General features: G+C 35.0%; 1 protein-coding gene across 1 annotated transcript in view; it reads left to right on the top strand.

The window, feature by feature from the left end:
- CPNE8 (copine 8) overlaps positions 1–19,482 on the top strand; it is a 265,300-nt gene that overhangs the window by 242,405 nt on the left and 3,413 nt on the right. Inside the window, exons 17-19 of the mRNA XM_013997926.3 lie at positions 2,813–2,915; positions 4,596–4,653; positions 12,014–12,087. Coding sequence (XP_013853380.1) covers positions 2,813–2,915; positions 4,596–4,653; positions 12,014–12,087 — 235 coding nt within the window. The remainder of the gene's footprint in view (positions 1–2,812; positions 2,916–4,595; positions 4,654–12,013; positions 12,088–19,482) is intronic.

Genomic DNA, 19,482 nt, shown 5'->3' with positions numbered 1-19,482 from the left:
AGTTCCACTTCTGAGTATATATCGAAAAGAATTGAAAATCAGAATCTAGAAGAGATGTCTGCAGCATTATTCGTAACACTGAAATGTAGAAACAAAAGTATCTATCAACATGTGTAATCGACAAAAATATGGAATATACATACAATGAGATATTATTCAGACTTAAAAAAAAAATTCTACCACTTGCAACAATATGGATGGATCTGGATGACATTATGCGAAGCGAAATAAGTTATTCACGAAAGGACAGATATTATGATTCCTCCCAGATGAGGCATCTAAAATAGTCAAACACACAGAAGTAGGTAATGGAATGGTGGTTACCAGAGGATGGGGGAAGGGATATGTAGAGTAGATGTTCAGCGGGTATAAAGTTGCAGATATACAAGATGAGTAAACTCTGGAGCTCTGCTGTGTGACAGTGTGCCTCTAGTTAACAATAAGTTGTTGTGCACTTAAAAACATGAGCATAGATTTCATGTTAAGTGTTCTACACACACACGCATGCACGCACACATGCACACATGCACAGGCAGAAAGGGAAATAGAGGTAATGGATATGTTTATGACCTTGATTGTTTTGATGGTAACTTGAATGTATACATATGTCCAAACTCATCAACTTATATATATTAATTATGTGCCATTTTTGTATACCAATTATACCTCAATAAAGCTGTGGGAAAGCAAAGACATAGTAATAACAACTGAGACTTTCTCCATAGGTAACGAGAAGTGTTGAAAGAGAAATAAAAAATAAATACCAAAAAAAGGATCGGTTAAGCCACTTGAGGTAGTATTTATAACACTGCTTGATATTCAACTTAACCATATTGCTTCTCATCATTTTAACAGCATCATTTGGTAAGAAAAGCATAAAAGCCATACTGTTGTACTCATAAAAACTTTTCTCACAGCTATTTATAACCTCCCATTAATCATGAAATATAAAACCTATGTTTTGAAACACAGTAAGAAATGCTTTTTAAAAACAATGGGTATTAAAAATTGAAAAATGAATTCCTAAGGGAGGTTATCCTACTTTTCTTAAGAAAAAAAAATTAAGCACAAAATAGGTTCAGGTCTGCTTTGGATTTTCTATTGTTTTTGTTAACCATAAAATTAATACAAATTCATCAATACCCAATATCGATTGTTTTATACTGTGGGAGCATTTTTTTTCTTTTCTTTTTTTTAGGGCCACACCTGCAGCATATGGAGTTCCCGGGCTAGGGGTCAAATCTGAGCTGCAGCTGCCAGCCTAACCACAGCTCACAGCAATGCCAGATCCTTAACTCAATGAGCAAGGCCAGGGATCAAACCTGCATCCCCATGGATACTAGTTGGATTCTTAACCCACTGAGCCACGACAGGAACACTCTGTCAGAACGTTTTTGACTGTATGTTATGGAACAAATGAAATGCTATTTTGAACTGGTTCCACCGTATATGAACATGCCACTTACAATATTTTCTTCATCAGGTAATAAAATTACCAATAATTTTATTAACAGCATGAGCAATTATTAGTTTCTCGTCTGTGGCAAAGTTGTAAATATTTTTCTTGTTCAAATAGTTATTCTGCTTTATAAGAAATATTTGGCCCTGACATATTATGCTATGGGTTTATCCCCAATCTGTTCAAATATTGTTATTTAGAATCCATCAGGTACTGAAGGAATTTCATTGGTAATCAATGCACGTTTTCTTGAAACCAGTTTTTTTGTGATTCACTTGATGATTTTTGTGAGAGTAGACCAAAGCCTTCTTGTTAACTATCCATGTCCTAAAAACACCATAATCCTTGTTTCTTACTAGATATGATCAGCATACTAGTTATGTACTAAAAATCATAAAAGTTATTCTAAGAAGAATATAATCTAGATACCCATAAGACAGAACACAGTAGAAAAAAAAAAATAAAGTAGAACATAGTCATAAAATTCCCCTCTAAATTTCTGAGTATTATTTGGTAAGAATTCTGCACTGGAGTACAGAAAACGAGTACTAGAATATGTTCTCATTACACACCTAATTTTTGTCTTTGCTATAATTCTTCCCCATCTTTCATGAATTTAACGTACTCAAACTTAAATAATAGTGATATCAAAAAATATTTGTTCTGTTGCATTTTTTATTCAGGTGAAATTCATAAAAGATCAAACTAAATCATTTTAAAAAGTGTAATTCAGTGACATTCAGCATATTCCCAATGTTGTGCAATCATCACTTCTGCCTAGTTCCAAAACAAAAATCATAATCACTTATATAAATCTACCATATACAATCTACCAGTTATATAATTGCATATATACCTTACCATACATGCAGTACATGCAGTTTCTTTGTTAACAATACAAAGCTGTGTTATCTTGATTTCAAAGGTCAGCTTTAACAATACGAAGCTGTGTTATCTTGATTTTAAAAGTAAAGTTCAGATAGCATATGTAACTTATGCTGAAGATCATACACACATTGTGTTGCTTAGCTAGGATGTCTGTTTCCAAAAGGTGGATCCATTCCTCTGTGCTAACATACCATCCAGCTCACTTTGTATTAGTGAATGAATTTCTAAGGCAGCCAGGCATTCCCATGTGTCAGAATGCAGTAATGTTGCTGTTATTCTAGTGTGTTATTTCAGAAAAATGTATGTTTGAGAATTTGCATAATATAAGCTCCTAACATATGTTTAAATATTTTCTTGAGATTAAAATGTTTATTGACTATTCCAGATTATATTTAGCAACTATCATGTAGAGGAGAGAATGGTTTTATTTTCTGTGGTGTTCTTTACCTTTTAATTGTCTTTCAGATATGCTTCTTCTGTAAAGGATGGCTCCCAATATTTTGTGCTCCTGATTGTAACAGATGGTGTTATTTCAGATATGGCTCAAACTAAGGAGTCCATAGTTAATGTGAGTAGGAGCCATTCAGTGTTGAACTGGCTAAATGAATGCATGGTGCTGCTTAGATTGGGACCAGAGTCTACTTTAGTTGACTTAACAATGAAACAAAATGTCCATGCCTGTGCAACGGATTGGGTTATTAGCCTTATCTAGACAGTTTACACACATGTGTATCATTCATTCAGAAGGCTAAGCTAAGGGGTCTGAATAATCGGGTTGTAACAAAATTATTTTCAAAATAAAATCAATGAGATAACAGCATCACATTCATTGTGCATGACTGTGATTGCCTCTATTAGTTTGATATACTTGGATTCAGTCTTATAATTTGTACAGAATAGTTCTTAATATTAGTTTGATAACTGGGATTCAGTCTTACAACTTGTATGGAATAGTTCTTAGTATTTACATTTCAGTTATAGGAAAACTGCTGATTCCTATTGTTATAGAACTGACTAGGGAATAGCATTGATTTAAAAACCATTCTTCTCATTATAATTCCTAATTATGGGTCATTTATGATTGATTGACTATCCTCTCTATTACACTAGAATCTATAAAATCTATTTTTACTAGACTGTAATCTATAAGATTATGCTTGTTTTTACGTACCTATATTCAGGTTTAGCAATGTCTGGCACAGACATTACTTTACCTATATATTTTTGGCACAAACTTAACTATATTCAAATTTAGCAATGTTTGAAACCAAGTAGACATTTGTAAAAATGGGTTGCATGAATGGTATCATACCTCATAACTATCAATAGCATAGGGAAAATATAATTAGCCATTCATTGGGAGAAAAAATTTGTTACATGTGGGAAAAAAAAATCAAATGTTTATAGATTTATGCTTAGCAAAACCTAACACAATAAGGAAGAGAGGTAAAGTCTTACACATTTATTTGTTTTTTTATTTGTTTTTAACTAGACACACTTGGGTTGAATTTGTCTTGGTTTATTTTACACTCTGACCAGTAGGATTACCGTGCACTTTAAAATTTGAATTTAGTAATTCGGATTTAAACAAACAGGACATGCACTGAGGAACAGTTATTCATAATCAGTGACCTTCACAACTGAAGATATGTTTGCTATACTGTTCCATTTATCTTTTGGTGGATCTCATATTCTTACCATAAGATTATTTAATCATACTAATAATAACTCTGTAATTATCCTTTGTATTCACTCATTTACTATGAAAATTGCTTTTCCTAACCTTAGCTATAAATGAAATAGAATAGGGTCTACTTTTTCACAAATATGATACCTTTTTTTCCCTTTTAACAACTAAAAGATTTCTGAGAGAAGAAACAACATAAAAAAAAGACCAGAAGTACCCAGAGTCAGCTTAGGAAAATTTGTCTAAAAATAGCAATTGAAAGCAGATGCTCAATACTTCTTTTTTTTTAACGATTTTTATTTTTTCCATCATAGTTGGTACTTGTTTTTTAATCCGAGGCTGGTCTTACCTGAAGAACATCTCACTGAATTAGCAGATGTACAAGTTCAGAAAGGATAAGAATTGAATCAAATATATTATTCTGTGTTAATTTTAAGTATGTTTGAAATTATTTTAATGAACATCCATGAAAAAGTATCAAAACTCATTTTCTTTCTAATTTTTATTTATTTCTCAATTCAATTTTTTGTTTATGAACTAATTGTGTATTCTTTTTTGAAGGCTTCAAAACTTCCAATGTCTATAATCATAGTAGGTGTTGGACCAGCAGAATTTGATGGTGAGTAATAAAATTTCAGTAGTATTCATTGGAAGCTTATTTAAGACTCAACATGCACTTAGGTTTCTATCACTCTTTTTTGCATATAAGAATGTGAATGTGTCTGTGAATTTGTATATAATGTCCATGTACATATAGGCATAAATATAGCTATCTCATGATGAGCCTATTAAGGTGAACAAATTTAAGAATGTTTTCTGTGTAGGACTTTATCTCTCTAATATAGATTAATTCAACATGTATCTTTTCATTTCATTAGAGATGGTTTATACCTCAAAATATTCCTTAAGACTGAGTGATAAATTGAGTTTTTGTCCTCAAAGCAAAACACTCTCTGGATTCACTAAAAGCTCTTAAGGATGAGCACTAAATTAATAAACCACTAGGTTGTGAAATAAAAACATTAACACAAACATATTACTTTAGTGAATTTTCAGACCTTGGATAATTGATAGGAATTATCTTTAAAACTGTGTAAGTTCTGGAGTTCCCTTTGTCGTTCAGCAGGTTAAGAACCCTACATAGCCTCCGTGAGGATGCAGGTTTGATCCCTGGCCTCACTCAGTGAGTTAAGGATGCAACATTGCCTCAAGCTGTGGTTTGGATCCAGTGTTGCTGTGGCTGTGGCATAGGCTGGCAGCTGCAGCTCTGACTCCACCCCTAGCCTAGAAACTTCCATATGCCACAGGTATAGCCATAAAAAGAAGGAAAAAAAAAAATATATATATATATATATTTACATTTAACTTCTGTCATATGAAAGAGCAAAGTAAAATGAAAATGGAACTGACCATCAGAAATTTAATGAGACTTTATATAGTTATGCTAAATTTACTTATTGGATAGTTTCCTGCTTGGGGTCAAGCCTTCTTCAAATGGTAATTAGAGTGATGGTGTTTGAGTAACTAGTGATCTGGGTAAACTTCTCTAAAGACAGTCGGCTTCTAGTCACCTGATGAATTACTTTAAGGGAACTGCACAGCAACTGCATGACCACAGAACATTCACCTGGTTCAGGTGTTTTTACATTAGTAATAACAGTATTTAGCTTGGGACTTTAGAAATAAGAATGATTTTAGAATATTTGGAACAACTTTTGGTGTGCTCCAGGTTAATTTAGGCACATAAGTGGATAATTAGGATGAGTCTTGTATAACCACCAGTGCCTCCTCCATAAGGATGGTATAGATCTCTCAGTCTCAGAAAACAGCACAGGAAGTTGTATTGTTGATCCTGGAAATTCTTTCCTTTGATTCCATTCTTGGCTGGTCACCCTTTGCACCATTATAATCTTCCAGTTGCTAAAGCCAAAGTCATTTAGTCCTGACTGCTGCTGCTTCTGCTAACATTGTCTCTCTTTCTGAATATTTACATCTGTTTGCATTGCCCATCAAGCATGAATGTATGATGCTGCTCTGGAATCAGGAAAGCTATGGCTTTCTTGTCAACACTTTGAGGACGTGATCATCTGTCTAGCAGTGATAGACTGCAATTCACAAATTTTATCAAATTGCTGAGTCAGAATAACTCATGATTTCTTCTTCGGTTACTAGTTTGCTTTTGCTTCTCATGTATGTACTTCTCCTTGGGTATATCCCAAGTCTCTCAGACGCCTATGGAAGGCCACTGTTAGATGTATGACCTCAGTCACTTGTTCCTCAAGAGCCCTCACACACACACATGTGTGTGTGAATACGGAGCCATTACCCCTTACTGGTATATATTTCTGGTCATATATTTTTATTCAGAGCAGCAGGCACAGCTATTTGAGTCCTACCCTCATACAACTGCCATACCTGTTTATTCACTTCTTTTGTCCCCAATGAAATGTGTCAGGCTACTGAGTTATGATAATTCATCATTTCCCTCTCTACTCTTGACTTAACTAAAAATAAAGCATGCAGGAATCACTCAGACAGAGATCATAATAAAAGATTTATTCCTAGTAAAGCAGACTTGAAGAATTTTGGTTAATTCGTGACTTCTCACTCCTTCTATCCTTGAAGATTAAGGCCCTCATCTTAATCTCTAGTCCTTTCCTCTGTACAGGGACAGAGCCTTGCGCATTAAGCACACCAAGATAAAGGTTGCCTTCAACCTGTGGATAGGGAGAAATTCAGGTTCAGTTCCATCTCCCAATCTTAGTTATCCTGTGAATCACTCCTCTTTTCATGTGGAAAAGGGAATGAAGATTATAGACGAAGAGGAAAGTTGCCTTCCCATACAATTCCATCCTAGGAGTTAAAGTGAAACTTCCCTCTGGCAAGCTGTGAACCGGGCATTAGGGCCTGCAGTGCCTGGTTTCTGCTTTCACCTTGATGGAAGGAAATTTCTGACTTACATTCAAGTTGCTGCTGTCCTATCGGAAGAGCCTTTTTCTCAGCCCTTCCACAGCTACCATAAGTAAGCTTACAGAGCGCAGAGATATATTGACCTAGGAAAAGACTGAAATAAAACTTGCAGATTTTATCAGTAAACCAAATAAATCCAACCCTACACATTTTTTTTTGTTGTTGTCTTGTTTTTGTTTTTTAAGGCCGCACCCAGGGCTTGTGGAAGTTCCCAGGCTAGGGGTCAAATCAGAGCTGCAGCTGCCACCTCCACCACAGCCATAGCAACATGGGAACCTAGCCATGTCTGCAACCTATACCACAGCTCACAGCAACACCAGACCCCAGCCCACTGAGAGAGGCCAGGGATCAAACCCGCGTCTTCATGGATACCAGTTGGGTTGGTTAGCACTGTGCCACAACGGGAACTCCCAACTGTACACATTTTTAACCAGGAGGTTTTCATGGGTAAGAAATGCATAACTTTGCCATCCATTCTTTGAAGGTAAAGGAACTATGAATAAACTATTAGATTGAGTATTTCAATGCCTTGTTTCTATGTTTTAATAAGAACAATTTAAAACTTTCTGTATAATTTTCCACCCATTGATTTTTCATTCCTCTTCATTAGGAAACAAGATTCCTCAAAGTAGATTTCTTTATCCTTTAAAAGTCAAAAAGTCAAATTAAAGCAGCATCTAGTTACCCACTTGATCCATGTGAGGAAAAGGGGAAAAATAGAAGGAGTTCCAACATGGTTTTGTCTCCCAGAGCCAGAAAAAAGTGTAGGAACATCTCTTATACATCTTTTTTTTTTTTTTTTTTTCCAGAGAGGGATACTGGTGGGACACTGGGCCTTACAATTTCAGGCTCCTTGAGGACCAGATGATCTGAGAAACAAGAGTGACCATTCCCCTTCCACTACTTACACGCCATTTCTTTTCTCCTTGTTCTCAAAAGTGTAGCCTCCAATTCTGCTACCTGCAGCTTTTTAATCCAAAGGATATGCTGAAAAGTAGGAGATATTTTATAGGAGCTCATTCTAGTACATCCTTGCCTGAATAACTGTCATTTTCTTTAATTGGAATGAAACATTCACAAAAGCCAATGGAGATTGGAGAGGGTTATGGAAAGTGAGGCCCAGATGATCATCTAATTTTTATTTCCCGTTAGAGTGAGTAGAGGGTAATCATTATGAGTTACTAGCAAATCAGATAATAAAAGAGAAGTTTCTGCAATTGCTGGCATGTCACCATCAATATACATTTATGTCTTCAAAGTAATAGGAAAATTTTGAAAACAAACCTAAATTTAAAAAAGGGGAATTAACTATTGAAAATATTTGAGTAGAATGAATTTTCTTATTTAGATCCCTAATAAGTAGGAGAGAAAAAATAGTTCCTTTGTATTTCAAATAAATTGTTTATCTTATAATTGGTAATATACACATTTTACTAAATTATGACATATGTTGTATATATAAGCAGATTATTGGATGGTGGCTCACTCTCAGTTTTGTGTACTGGCAATGTTTCAGCCAGGACATTGATGCCTGAACATGCGTAGAAAAGTAAAATTTTAAACCATGTTTGAAAAATAACAAGCTCACAGACTTAGAGAACAGATTGGTAGTTGGTTGCCAAAAGCTTGCCAGGGTTGGTGGTGGGCAAAATGGGTGAAGGAAATCAAAAGGTATACTCTTCCTGTTATAAAATAAGTAAGTCATGGGGATATGATGAACAGTGTGAAGAGTGTAGTTGAAAATACCATATTGCATAGATGAAGGTTGCTAAGAGAATATATCTTAAAAGTTCCCATCACAAGAAAAAAAAAAAATGTAACCATGAATGGTCAACTAGACTTAGTGTGGTAATCATTTCAAATATGACTCCTTATGTTGAATACCTAAAAAAATATGTTATTCATCAATTAAACCTTAATTTAAAAAATTTAAATAGGGTGGAAAAGCACAATCTTTTTAACCCAAATGCATTATCCAAGCACTGAAGAAAACAGTGAAAAGGTGAGGATTGTATTCTGACTGACTAATGTTTTTTGAAGAGTGGAAAAGTAAACATAAATTGAAAGTGGTTCTCTGGAGTCTGGTGAATATCATGTGTGTACAAAATGAACTATCAGGAAGAGAATTCTACTCTAAGTACAAATTAGGCTTGGGAACTAATATATGCTGTGGGTGCAGCCCCAAAAAGACCAAAAAAAAAAAATAGTATTCCTCATTTAAGTAGTTATTTAGAAAATTCTCACTGAACACATTAAACTCTGAAAAGTGGTTTTTTTTTTTTTTTTTTTTGGCAAAGGGAAAAAAAGAAAAAACAGACTTTTATTGCTTTCCCAGGCAAAGGAGGACACAGCAGGCTAATGCCTTAAAATACTGTGCCCTCCCTTGGAGAAGAATTACAGGGGTGGGAGGATATAGTATAAAAGGACAAAAACAGGGTTTTGGATATGAATTAAGATTGGGAAAACATGAATTCTTTCTTTTGGGGAATCTTAGTCATCAAAGCTGATGTCAGAATCTCTCAGGGTGATCTTGGTAGTGGTTTTCTGGGTTATCACATCTTGACTTTTTCTAGAATAAGAATTCTTATGAAAAGGTCATATTGATCAGAGACTAGAACAAACTAGGAAAGTTCCTGAAAAACATCAGCTGCCTATAGTCTTTAACTCACAGTTGATTGTGTTCAGGGTGCTTAATCAAGTGAGGGAGAAGCACAGGGAAAGAACCCCAGGCTTTTCAATTTTAAGCTATTCATTTCCAAAAGGAGTATAAGGAAGATAATCTTGTATTTTATTTTATTTAAATTAGGTTTATTAAATAAAAATTTTCTCATTCATATCAATTCTGTGATATTTCAAAACACTAGAAAGTTGGTAGTTTAAAACTTCACACAATTGATTTAAAGAAGAGATTTGTTTAAAATTTTTCACCAACTCTCTAGAATGCCAGTCATAGTATAAAGTGCCAGACCCACTATCAATTTGGAGGTAGGGGCATGATCATAGAATGCAGAGGTTTCTGGGGCTAAGGATCGAACCCATGCTACTACAGTGACAACACTGGCTCCATAACCCACTGAGCCACCAGGGAACTCCAAGACTTATCTATTTTTTTTTTCTATTCCAACTGCTTTTATTTTATTTTTATTATTTTTTTTAATTTTATTTTCCCACTGTACAGCAAAAGGATCAAGTTATCCTTACATGTATACATTTTTCCCCACCCTTTGTTCTGTTGCAACATGAATATCTAGACATAGTTCTCAATGCTATTCAGCAGGATCTCCTTGTAAATCTATTCTTAGTTGTGTCTGATACCCCAAGCTCCCAATCCCTCCCACTCCCTCCCCCTCCCATCAGGCAACCACAAGTCTCTTCTCCAAGTCCATGATTTTCTTTTCTGAGGAGATGTTCATTTGTGCTAGATATTAGATTCCAGTTATAAGTGACATCATATAGTATTTGTCTTTGTCTTCCTGGCTCATTTCACTCAGGATGAGATTCTCTAGTTCCATCCATGTTGCTGCAAATGGCATAATGTCATTCTTTTTTATGGCTGAGTAGTGTTCCATTGTGTATATATACCACCTCTTCCGAATCCAATCATCTGTCCATGGACATTTGGGTTGTTTCCATGTCCTGGCTATTGTGAATAGTGCTGCAATGAACATGAGGGTACATGTGTCTCTTTTAAGTAGAGTTTTGTCCGGATAGATGCCCAAGAGTGGGATTGCAGGGTCATATGGAAGTTCTATGTATAGATTTCTAAGGTATCTCCAAACTGTTCTCCATAGTGGCTGTACCAGTTTACATTCCCACCAACAGTGCAGGAGGGTTCCCTTTTCTCCACAGCCCCTCCAGCACTTGTTATTTGTGGATTTATTAATGATGGCCATTCTGACTGGTGTGAGGTGGTATCTCATGGTAGTTTTGATTTGCATTTCTCTTATGATCAGCGATGTTGAGCATTTTCTCATGTGCTTGCTGGCTATCTGTATATCTTCCTTGGAGAACAGTCTATTCGGGTCTTTTGCCCATTTTTCCATTGATTGATTAGCTTTTTTGCTGTTGGGTTGTATAAATTGTTTATATATTTTAGAGATTAAGCCCTTGTCAGTTGCATCATTTGAAACTATTTTCTCCAATTCTGTAAGTTATCTTTTTGTTTTCTTTTGGGTTTCCTTTGCTGTGCAAAAGCTTTTCAGTTTGATGAGGTCCCATGGGTTTATTTTTGCTCTAATTTCTATTGCTTTGGGAGACTGCCCTGAGAAAATATTCATGATGTTGATGTCAGAGAGTGTTTTGCCTATGTTTTCTTCTAGGAGTTTGATGGTGTCTGAAAAGTGTTCTTAATTGCAGCATAACATTACTGTGTCACCAACTGTCCTGTTATATCACAGCATTGATATAACTGTGCTGTGATACAACAGGACAGTTGATGTATGTAATGTCAAAATTATTTTTAACCAGCCAAAAAAAAAAAAAAGCCATACTTCAGAAAAACCATACTTCATCCAATCACTGTAAGGGCAGAACAAATGCCTCTTTGTTTTTAAATCTATTCATAAATAGATTATAGACAATATGATCATAGAGCTTTGTTGTAGTCTCAAAGACAGTAAAGTTCAAGTTGTTATTGAAAATTCTTACTGAATAGTGCCAAGTTTCTTAAATTAAAAGGAAAAAATTAAAATAGAATGAATTGGCATCACTTGCTCAGTCAGCCATGTCAGCTTATAACCCGGAGTTGAGAACCTTTAGAATGGGGAGACCTCTGCACTGCATAGGCCCTCCTCACCTTTCAAAGGGTCACATGAGGTCTTAGCTTGCTTTCTCCACTTGTCAAATTTGCACTCAGTCAAATTTTGTGGAAGAAATCACTGGGGAGATGAGAGGATCCGCAAGCAATACATGGGACATATTGCTTTCACACATCTTGATTTCTTTATTGCCTACCTTGTTTTAGTACAGGGCTAAAATGCACTAAATAAAGATTCTATTTTATTTTCAAGCAATGGTTGAATTGGATGGAGATGATGTAAGAGTTTCCTCCAGAGGAAGATATGCTGAAAGGGACATTGTGCAGGTAAGAAGTAATGAAAATTATTTATTTTGTTCGTTGTAAAGAGCCCACATCAGGTCTGCTTTTTTTGTTTTGTTTTCTTTTTAATTAAAGTATAGTTGATTGACAGTGTTTATTCAATTTTTGTTGTACAGCAAAGGGACCCAGTCATACACAGTTTCCTGTGCTGTACAGTAGGACCCATTGCCTATCCATTCCAAATGTAAGAGTTTGCATCCACCAAGCTCAGGTCTGATTTGTAATTGAACAACTTAAACTGAAATCAGGAGTCTCAGGTTTCATTTAATTTAGTCAGTTGGTTTTCTATGAGATGTATGTGAAGTAACAGGGCCTAAAATAAGTATTCAAATATAAAGCAGAAATATTAATGTGTCTTTTCTAATGTTACGATTACCAGAAAATATCATTGAGATCTTTAGTAAAATTAGGTACTAAAATATAATGGACTTTTAAATTATGCTTATATATTCATTATTTACTCCTCAAAGATTAAATATATTTTAAGACAGCTGAATCACATTCAGGAAAGTAAACTTAATAGAAACAAACCAAAAATGTTGTAGTTTTTTTTATATTTCCCCCATAGATTATGTCAGAAAAGTAGAGAAATAGATCTTACAATTATATATAAATGTATAAATTATATAAAATATGTAAATAATAATATATGCATCAATGCATAGTATCATAAAATAATGTGTATAATAATAAATGATAAATATAACATAATTGGTATATATATTGTGTGTATATGTATATGTATAATTCTATTAGAATAAAAATATACTTTAAAACTTTTCAAGGAGTGAATAGAGAGAAAAAATCAGTAATTAATATGATTAAAATTTATCATTGAAACAAAGGAGTTAAATCAACCAATTTCTGCATACTTTAGTCTCCATATCTTTTAGGATGTCAGAAAGAAAAAAAGGACTGTGAAGTATACCTTTTAAATAGGAAAAGGAAGGAAAGTCTTGGTACCATTTGAGCACATGATATAAAAGTTTTGAAGGAGCAAACAATGGACTTCATATTATCTCCTAAATAATAACCTATATATTCACTCATAATATAGCCAAGAGAATCTAATTTGGAATCTGACAGTATTCGGTTCAAATCCTGGATTGTCCTCTGTGATTCCTTGTACAAGCTTCCTAAATATCAGTGTTCTGCGTTGTTGTAAAGATTAAATCAGGTAATGTATATAAAATACAGTACTAAAACAGAACTCAGTAAAATACAACAAAAATGATTAAAATAGTTAGAAAGGTAAAATGATATAAATTAACCTGTTAATATAAAATTTATTCTCGAAAAAGATAAAAGCAGTGTTCATCAGTCGGCAAAATTAAATTTTAAAATAGAAATGTCTGTATGACAGTTTTTTAAGGAGATAATTAAATATGATTTAAACTTTTGACCTAATGTTCTTGGTAGAGTAAAAAGCACACACACGAATAATTAATTTAAAAGCAACTGAGAAAAACCATGGTGATGTGGTCATCTATTTAAGAATCCCATGGTGTTTGTTTTTGTAATTAGACACATGGTTATTCACCTTAACCTCATTAGCATAATTATGGATCCAAGTAATTACACTTTTTCTAAAAATTTCTCCATAATGTCTGGTTCACAGTTGCTAAAAAATTAAGTTACTATAGCAAAGTATGAATTTGAAGTCCTTTAGAGCGTGCTGTGTTGCTGTTCTAATGCATTTTTACGAAGTTAACAGAGACAACTTCATATCTCATGGTATCATCTAAATGATGCTTAATGGAAACTGGTATTACTTTCTCCCTTGGAAGGTAGTTAGGATTTCTCACATCACTGATTTCCTTTAAGGGGACTAATATGTTGTTAGTGACAACCAACAGTTGTTGGTAATTTTATTCATAAAACAAAAATTCCCTTGATCATGAAAGTATTTAGTCTCTAATTGGATATGCTACATTGGACAAAATATTGAGATAGGACCCAGATCTATGAAATTATATTGTTGTCACTCTGATATTGAACAAGTCAATAAATCTCTCTGAACCTTCCCTTACATCCAGACTCTACATTCTTTTATCTTTACTCTTTCCATGATGTGAGTCTCAGAGGAAGTAAGAGACATGAAAATACTTTGTTTATCAGTGTAAGATATATTATCAATCTTTCTACCATCAGAAAATATCAATGCTGTTAATAATCAATCAAAATCAATGCTGTTAGTTTTCCTGCCTAAACTATTATCAGAAAATAGGGTCTATTTAGGCTCTCTTACCGTTTCACTGCTTTCAGTTTCTTACATTTCCAATCAAGATCGCACACAGTGAATGAAATTTCATATTTCTTAAGTGGACAAAGCAAGAGCCTAAGACTGTAAATAGTAGAAGGTGGCAGAGTTTCAACAGAAAGTTGATAGTAGGTGGAATTTTCATTATTATGTCAACTCAAGTGGCATCCAACATCTTCATATAATAATAGTAATCATTTATTAAGTGTTCTGTATGCTTGGCAGGCTAAGAGCTATGATGTTACTTCACCTTGACTTTATGAGACAGATACTTTCATTACCATATTTCATAAAAGAAAAAATGAAGCTGAATTCCTCTTGTGTCCATACTCACATAGTAAAAAGCAGAGCCATTATTTAATCTTAAAATGTCTTATTCTAAAATCCTTAACAAATATTCTGTATATTTGCTTCTAAAACCCAAACATAGCATTTAAGAATCTAGATGGCCTGGGAAATTCCATTGTGGCACAGCAGAAATGAACCTGACAAGTATCCATGAGGATGTGGGTTTGATCGCTGGCCTCACTCAGTGGGTCATGGATCCGGCGTTGCTGAGAGCTGTGGTATAGGTCGCAGACATGGTCAGATCTGGCATTGCCATGGCTGTGGCACAGGCTGCCAGCTGCAGCTCCGATTCGACCCCTATCCTGGGAACTTCCATGTGCCCAGTTGTGGCCCTAAAAAGCCAAAAAAAAAAAAAAAAAAAAAAAGAATCTACATGGCCTGACTCCAGTTCTCCTCTTTAGCTACAAATACAGGCATGCACACATACTTTGTCTAGACAAATAGGACGATTAACAGTCTTTGTAGCACCCATTTTTGTAGTTCTTGTTTTTATTTTCTCTTGTCATTTTACCTAGGATATTCTTCCTCCTCATTGGGCTGATAAAAACCATTTTGAAATTTTCCACTGTACACAGCCTTTCACAAAGCCCTCTCTGCACACTTGGACCAATTTTCCCATTCCTTCACTTTATTAACATATCTTTATATCTTGCAAAAAGTACTGGCCACTTTTTGCCTTACAGTAGTTTATAAGTAAGGACAGTGAAGCCCAAGATAGAATGTTAAACAACTTGTACCAATATATAGGTCATAAATCGGTAGATCCAAATTACTAGTAGAATTCTGGTTCCAAAACCCCGTGCTCTTTCTGTTATAATGCACCTACTCTCATAAAAGACCAAATTATAATTATACTAGTAGGATCTATTCCCCTTTTCATATCACTGTAATGGTTAATGTATAAGAGATCAATTTGGGTTCATATAATGTCTCCAATACTTCTAACTGTCTGATTTTGGGGTAAGTTAATTAAAGTCTTTTAAATTTTGATTTCCTTTTCTGTTAAGTTCACAATGTGGCTAATATGCTTATAAAAACTAAATGAGGAGTTCCCGTCGTGGCGCAGTGGTTAACAAATCTGACTAGGAACCATTAGGTTGTAGGTTCGGTCCCTGCCCTTGCTCAGTGGGTTAACAATCTGGCGTTGCCGTGAGCTGTGGTGTAGGTTGCAGATGCAGCTCGGATCCCGCGTTGCTGTGGCTCTGGCGTAGGCTGGTGGCTATAGCTCCGATTCGACCCCTAGCCTGGGGACCTCCATATGCCACGGGAGCGGCCCAAGAAATAGCAAAAAGACAAAAAAAAAAAAAAAAAAAAAAAACTAAATGAGATATCACTTAGTACCAAATCACTTAGCATAAGGCCTCCCACATACTAGTTGCTCAATAAATGCATTACTATCAGTATCAGATTATTAGTATGTTGGCATAGTGCAGCAGGAAGGCAATTTTATGTCACTGTTGCATAGTAGCTATAGCTTGACATATGACAGTGTAGTCAGTCTATGTGTGATTATATTCATTGCCTCAAGATTCAGTCTCATATGACTATAGTATAAACAGTATGCTGGTTGTTATTCTAAAATTTAAATGAGTTATTTTCTTAACTCAGTATAATTTAAGGCTTTATATTTGTTTATTTGCTTGCTTGTGCTATGGATTGGCCATTGTATATAACACAGTATCATTTCTCCTGGCTGCTTACAGCTGCTGTCCAGCCTATGATTACCTTAAAAATTATATTTAAATCATATTTACCATTAAAAGAAGAATAATAACCTTGAAGGCTTAGACTTGAAAATCACTAATGGATTTCTGCAAAGTGGGAACAATCAAGTAAAATTGAGCAGAACAGCAACTAAAAGCCTATATGCCCAAACTGATTCAAACTTTCTTCACAAATAGGCAAAGCTAGCTCTTAGAGCAGACATGTAGAACATTTGTCTTGTACTGGATGAATTCCACGCCTAAAAGAAAGGTATAGAATGTCAAGAATATGGTAGATTTCTACTGAACAGAATGCGTTTAGTGGTATTATTTATATAATGTGATAAATTAGTACAAAGTAAAAATTGATTTCTTCCTTTAACCTAAACATTTTAAGGGTCCATTAACTTGTGATAATTGTCAATGATCATCATAACTTTCACAAATACACGGGCGTTATTTTGAACAGGAAGTCCCCAGGTACAGTGATCAAAAATGAGAGGTTTAAAGAGACAATAAGCAGAGTGGTCTGAGAAGGTGACTGGAAAACTGTGATTGTAGAAGGATATAAGCAATAGTCCAAGAAGAAAGAGGGCATATTTTGTCATGAAAAGTGCAAGACTCAACACTAATAAGAGGTAAAGGAAACAAAGAGTCACTTGTCATTTGCATCTCTCACTTAGGGAAGTACCTCATGACATGACTAAGGAGTTGAGTGTTCCTTCGGAAAAGGTTTAAATAATTTAGGTTAGTGGTTCTCAACATTTTTTTTTTTTCTACTCACAACACATGTGGGATGAGGCATACTCCTCTTGATAATATCACTTGCTATGACAGAGACTCTTAACCCAGGGGCAAGGTCCCTAATACTCAAGGGGCGGATCAGAATCAGTGCCCCCATTTAGCAAAAGTAAGTTAAATGAGATAGGATTTATTTCTTACCCATTATTTATGAACGTGTTTTATTTTTTATTTTTATTTTTTTTTGTCTTTTTGTCTTTTTTTGCTATTTCTTGGGCCGCTCCCGTGGCATATGGAGGTTCCCAGGCTACTAGGGGTCGAATCGGAGCTGTAGCCACCAGCCTACTCCAGAGCCACAGCAACGCAGGATCTGAGCCGCGTCTGCAACCTACACCACAGCTCACGGCAACGCCAGATTGTTAACCCACTGAGCAAGGGCAGGGACCGAACCTGCAACCTCATGGTTCCTAGTCAGATTCGTTAACCACTGCGCCACGACGGGAACTCCTGAACGTGTTTTAAAGATGAGTAGAACTGAAAGTTCCCATCGTGGCTCAGTGGAAATGAATCTGACTAGCATCCATGAGGAGGCAGGTTTGATCCCTGACCTCGCTCAGTGGGTTAAAGATCCGGCATTGCCATGAGCTGTGGTGTAGGTCGCAGCCACAGCTCAGATCTGACATTGCTGTGGCGTAGGCCGGCTACTGCTCCTGATTCAACCCCTAGCCTGGGAACCTCCATATGCCATGGGTGTGGCCCTAGAAAGACAAAAAATAAATAAAGATGAGTAGAACTGCATGTATTGTGAGAACAGGAATTGTGAATCTTAGTTTTTGATATTCCAGAGTATCATATCTTAAAAATGAATTTTTATTTACTTCACTAAAAAAATTTAGCTCATCTTACAGGATTTGCTGGAAAGGTGAAAAAAATGCATATTTTAAAGTAACAAAAAATCCAGGAATTACAAGTTTGGATTACAATACTAATACTTAAATTTGAAAGAGGTTAAAAATTGATAAAAACAGTTCTTGTGTTTAAAGTTTGATATGAATGTAATTAAAAGACTAGTAAGTATAAAATATTTACAGCACATATATAAATGTATAAATAATAATAGTATCAAAAATAGTGCATATTATAAGTTGAACACTGTTTAAAGCATCTATGTTAGCTTATTTAACATGACAACCTAATGAAGTAGGCATTATTATTATTATCCTCATTTTATACAAGAGAAAACTAAAGCAGAGTGGAAAATAATTTGTCTGAAATCATGCAGCTAATAATAAGCAGCAGAACCAGCCTCTGCACCTGGAAAGTCTAATTCCATAGTTTGTGAGAAAAGGGGTAAAAAGATAACTGAGTTTAATTTCCATGGTCTAGGAGAAAACTAAAGACCCAATTAAAAGCAAATATATGAGCAAAGTTGAGGTAAAGGAAAGACACAAGAAGGTAAGATTTCCCCTTTCTGAGTTCCAGTCGTGGCTCAGGGGAAACGAACCCGACTAGGAACCATGAGATTGCGGGTTCGATTCCTGGCCTTGCTCAATGGGTTAAGGATCCAGTGTTGCCTTGGGCTGTGGCGTAGGCCCTAGCCTGGGAATCTGCATATGCCGCGGATGCGGCCTTGAAAAGACAAAAAAAAAAAAAAAAAATTCCCCTTTCCCTAGAAAAGTAGCAACTATTTGCCAAAATGTCATCATTTCCCTGAAATGTAGATATGAGGTACAGATTTTTGAAAAACTGATCTCCTAAACAGTTTAAAAGATAATTGTGTGTATCCTAACCATACCAACATTACTAAATACTTAATTTTAAAATACTGTGCCTTTTAAAATAAGAAATTAACTATAGCTGAAATTAAATATTTTTCTCATTAATCCTTAACTAGGTTAATTCTTATTTTCCTACTTTTCTAATTATAGTTTCAGAGAGAAAATAAACCTCACTTTTTTGTAGCTCTTTGCTTTCAAGATGTCAAGTCTTGTCCAAGTTATAACTTCACAGAAATTCACATCCCATTCCCATTTCTCTTTTCAGCTGAAGATTATATTCACTGTTAGTTTTCTCTTACTGTTACTTAGCTACCTGTGAGTTAAAAGAAATATTTGTCACCTTTTTAATCACACCTTTCTAAAAGCTGTGCTGAGTTTTCTTCTGGGTAGCAAGACAGGGTAAAATTATGGTCATATGAGTTTGCTTCTGTCTATTGTGTGTCTTATTTTAAAAAGAAAGGAGATTTTTCTTCTCTTCCTCAAAAGACTCCTTTTACTGCATAATTGTTATTACATTTGCTATTTGATTTCTTAACATTTTCACTTGCTT

This window comes from Sus scrofa, chromosome 5 (assembly GCF_054392235.1).
Source record: "Sus scrofa isolate SSC_HxYL_T2T_F1_AM1 chromosome 5, Sscrofa_HxYL_maternal_Yorkshire_Landrace_v2.0, whole genome shotgun sequence".
Classification (NCBI taxonomy): domain Eukaryota; kingdom Metazoa; phylum Chordata; class Mammalia; order Artiodactyla; family Suidae; genus Sus; species Sus scrofa.
This window is presented reverse-complemented; position numbering and strand designations above follow the sequence as displayed.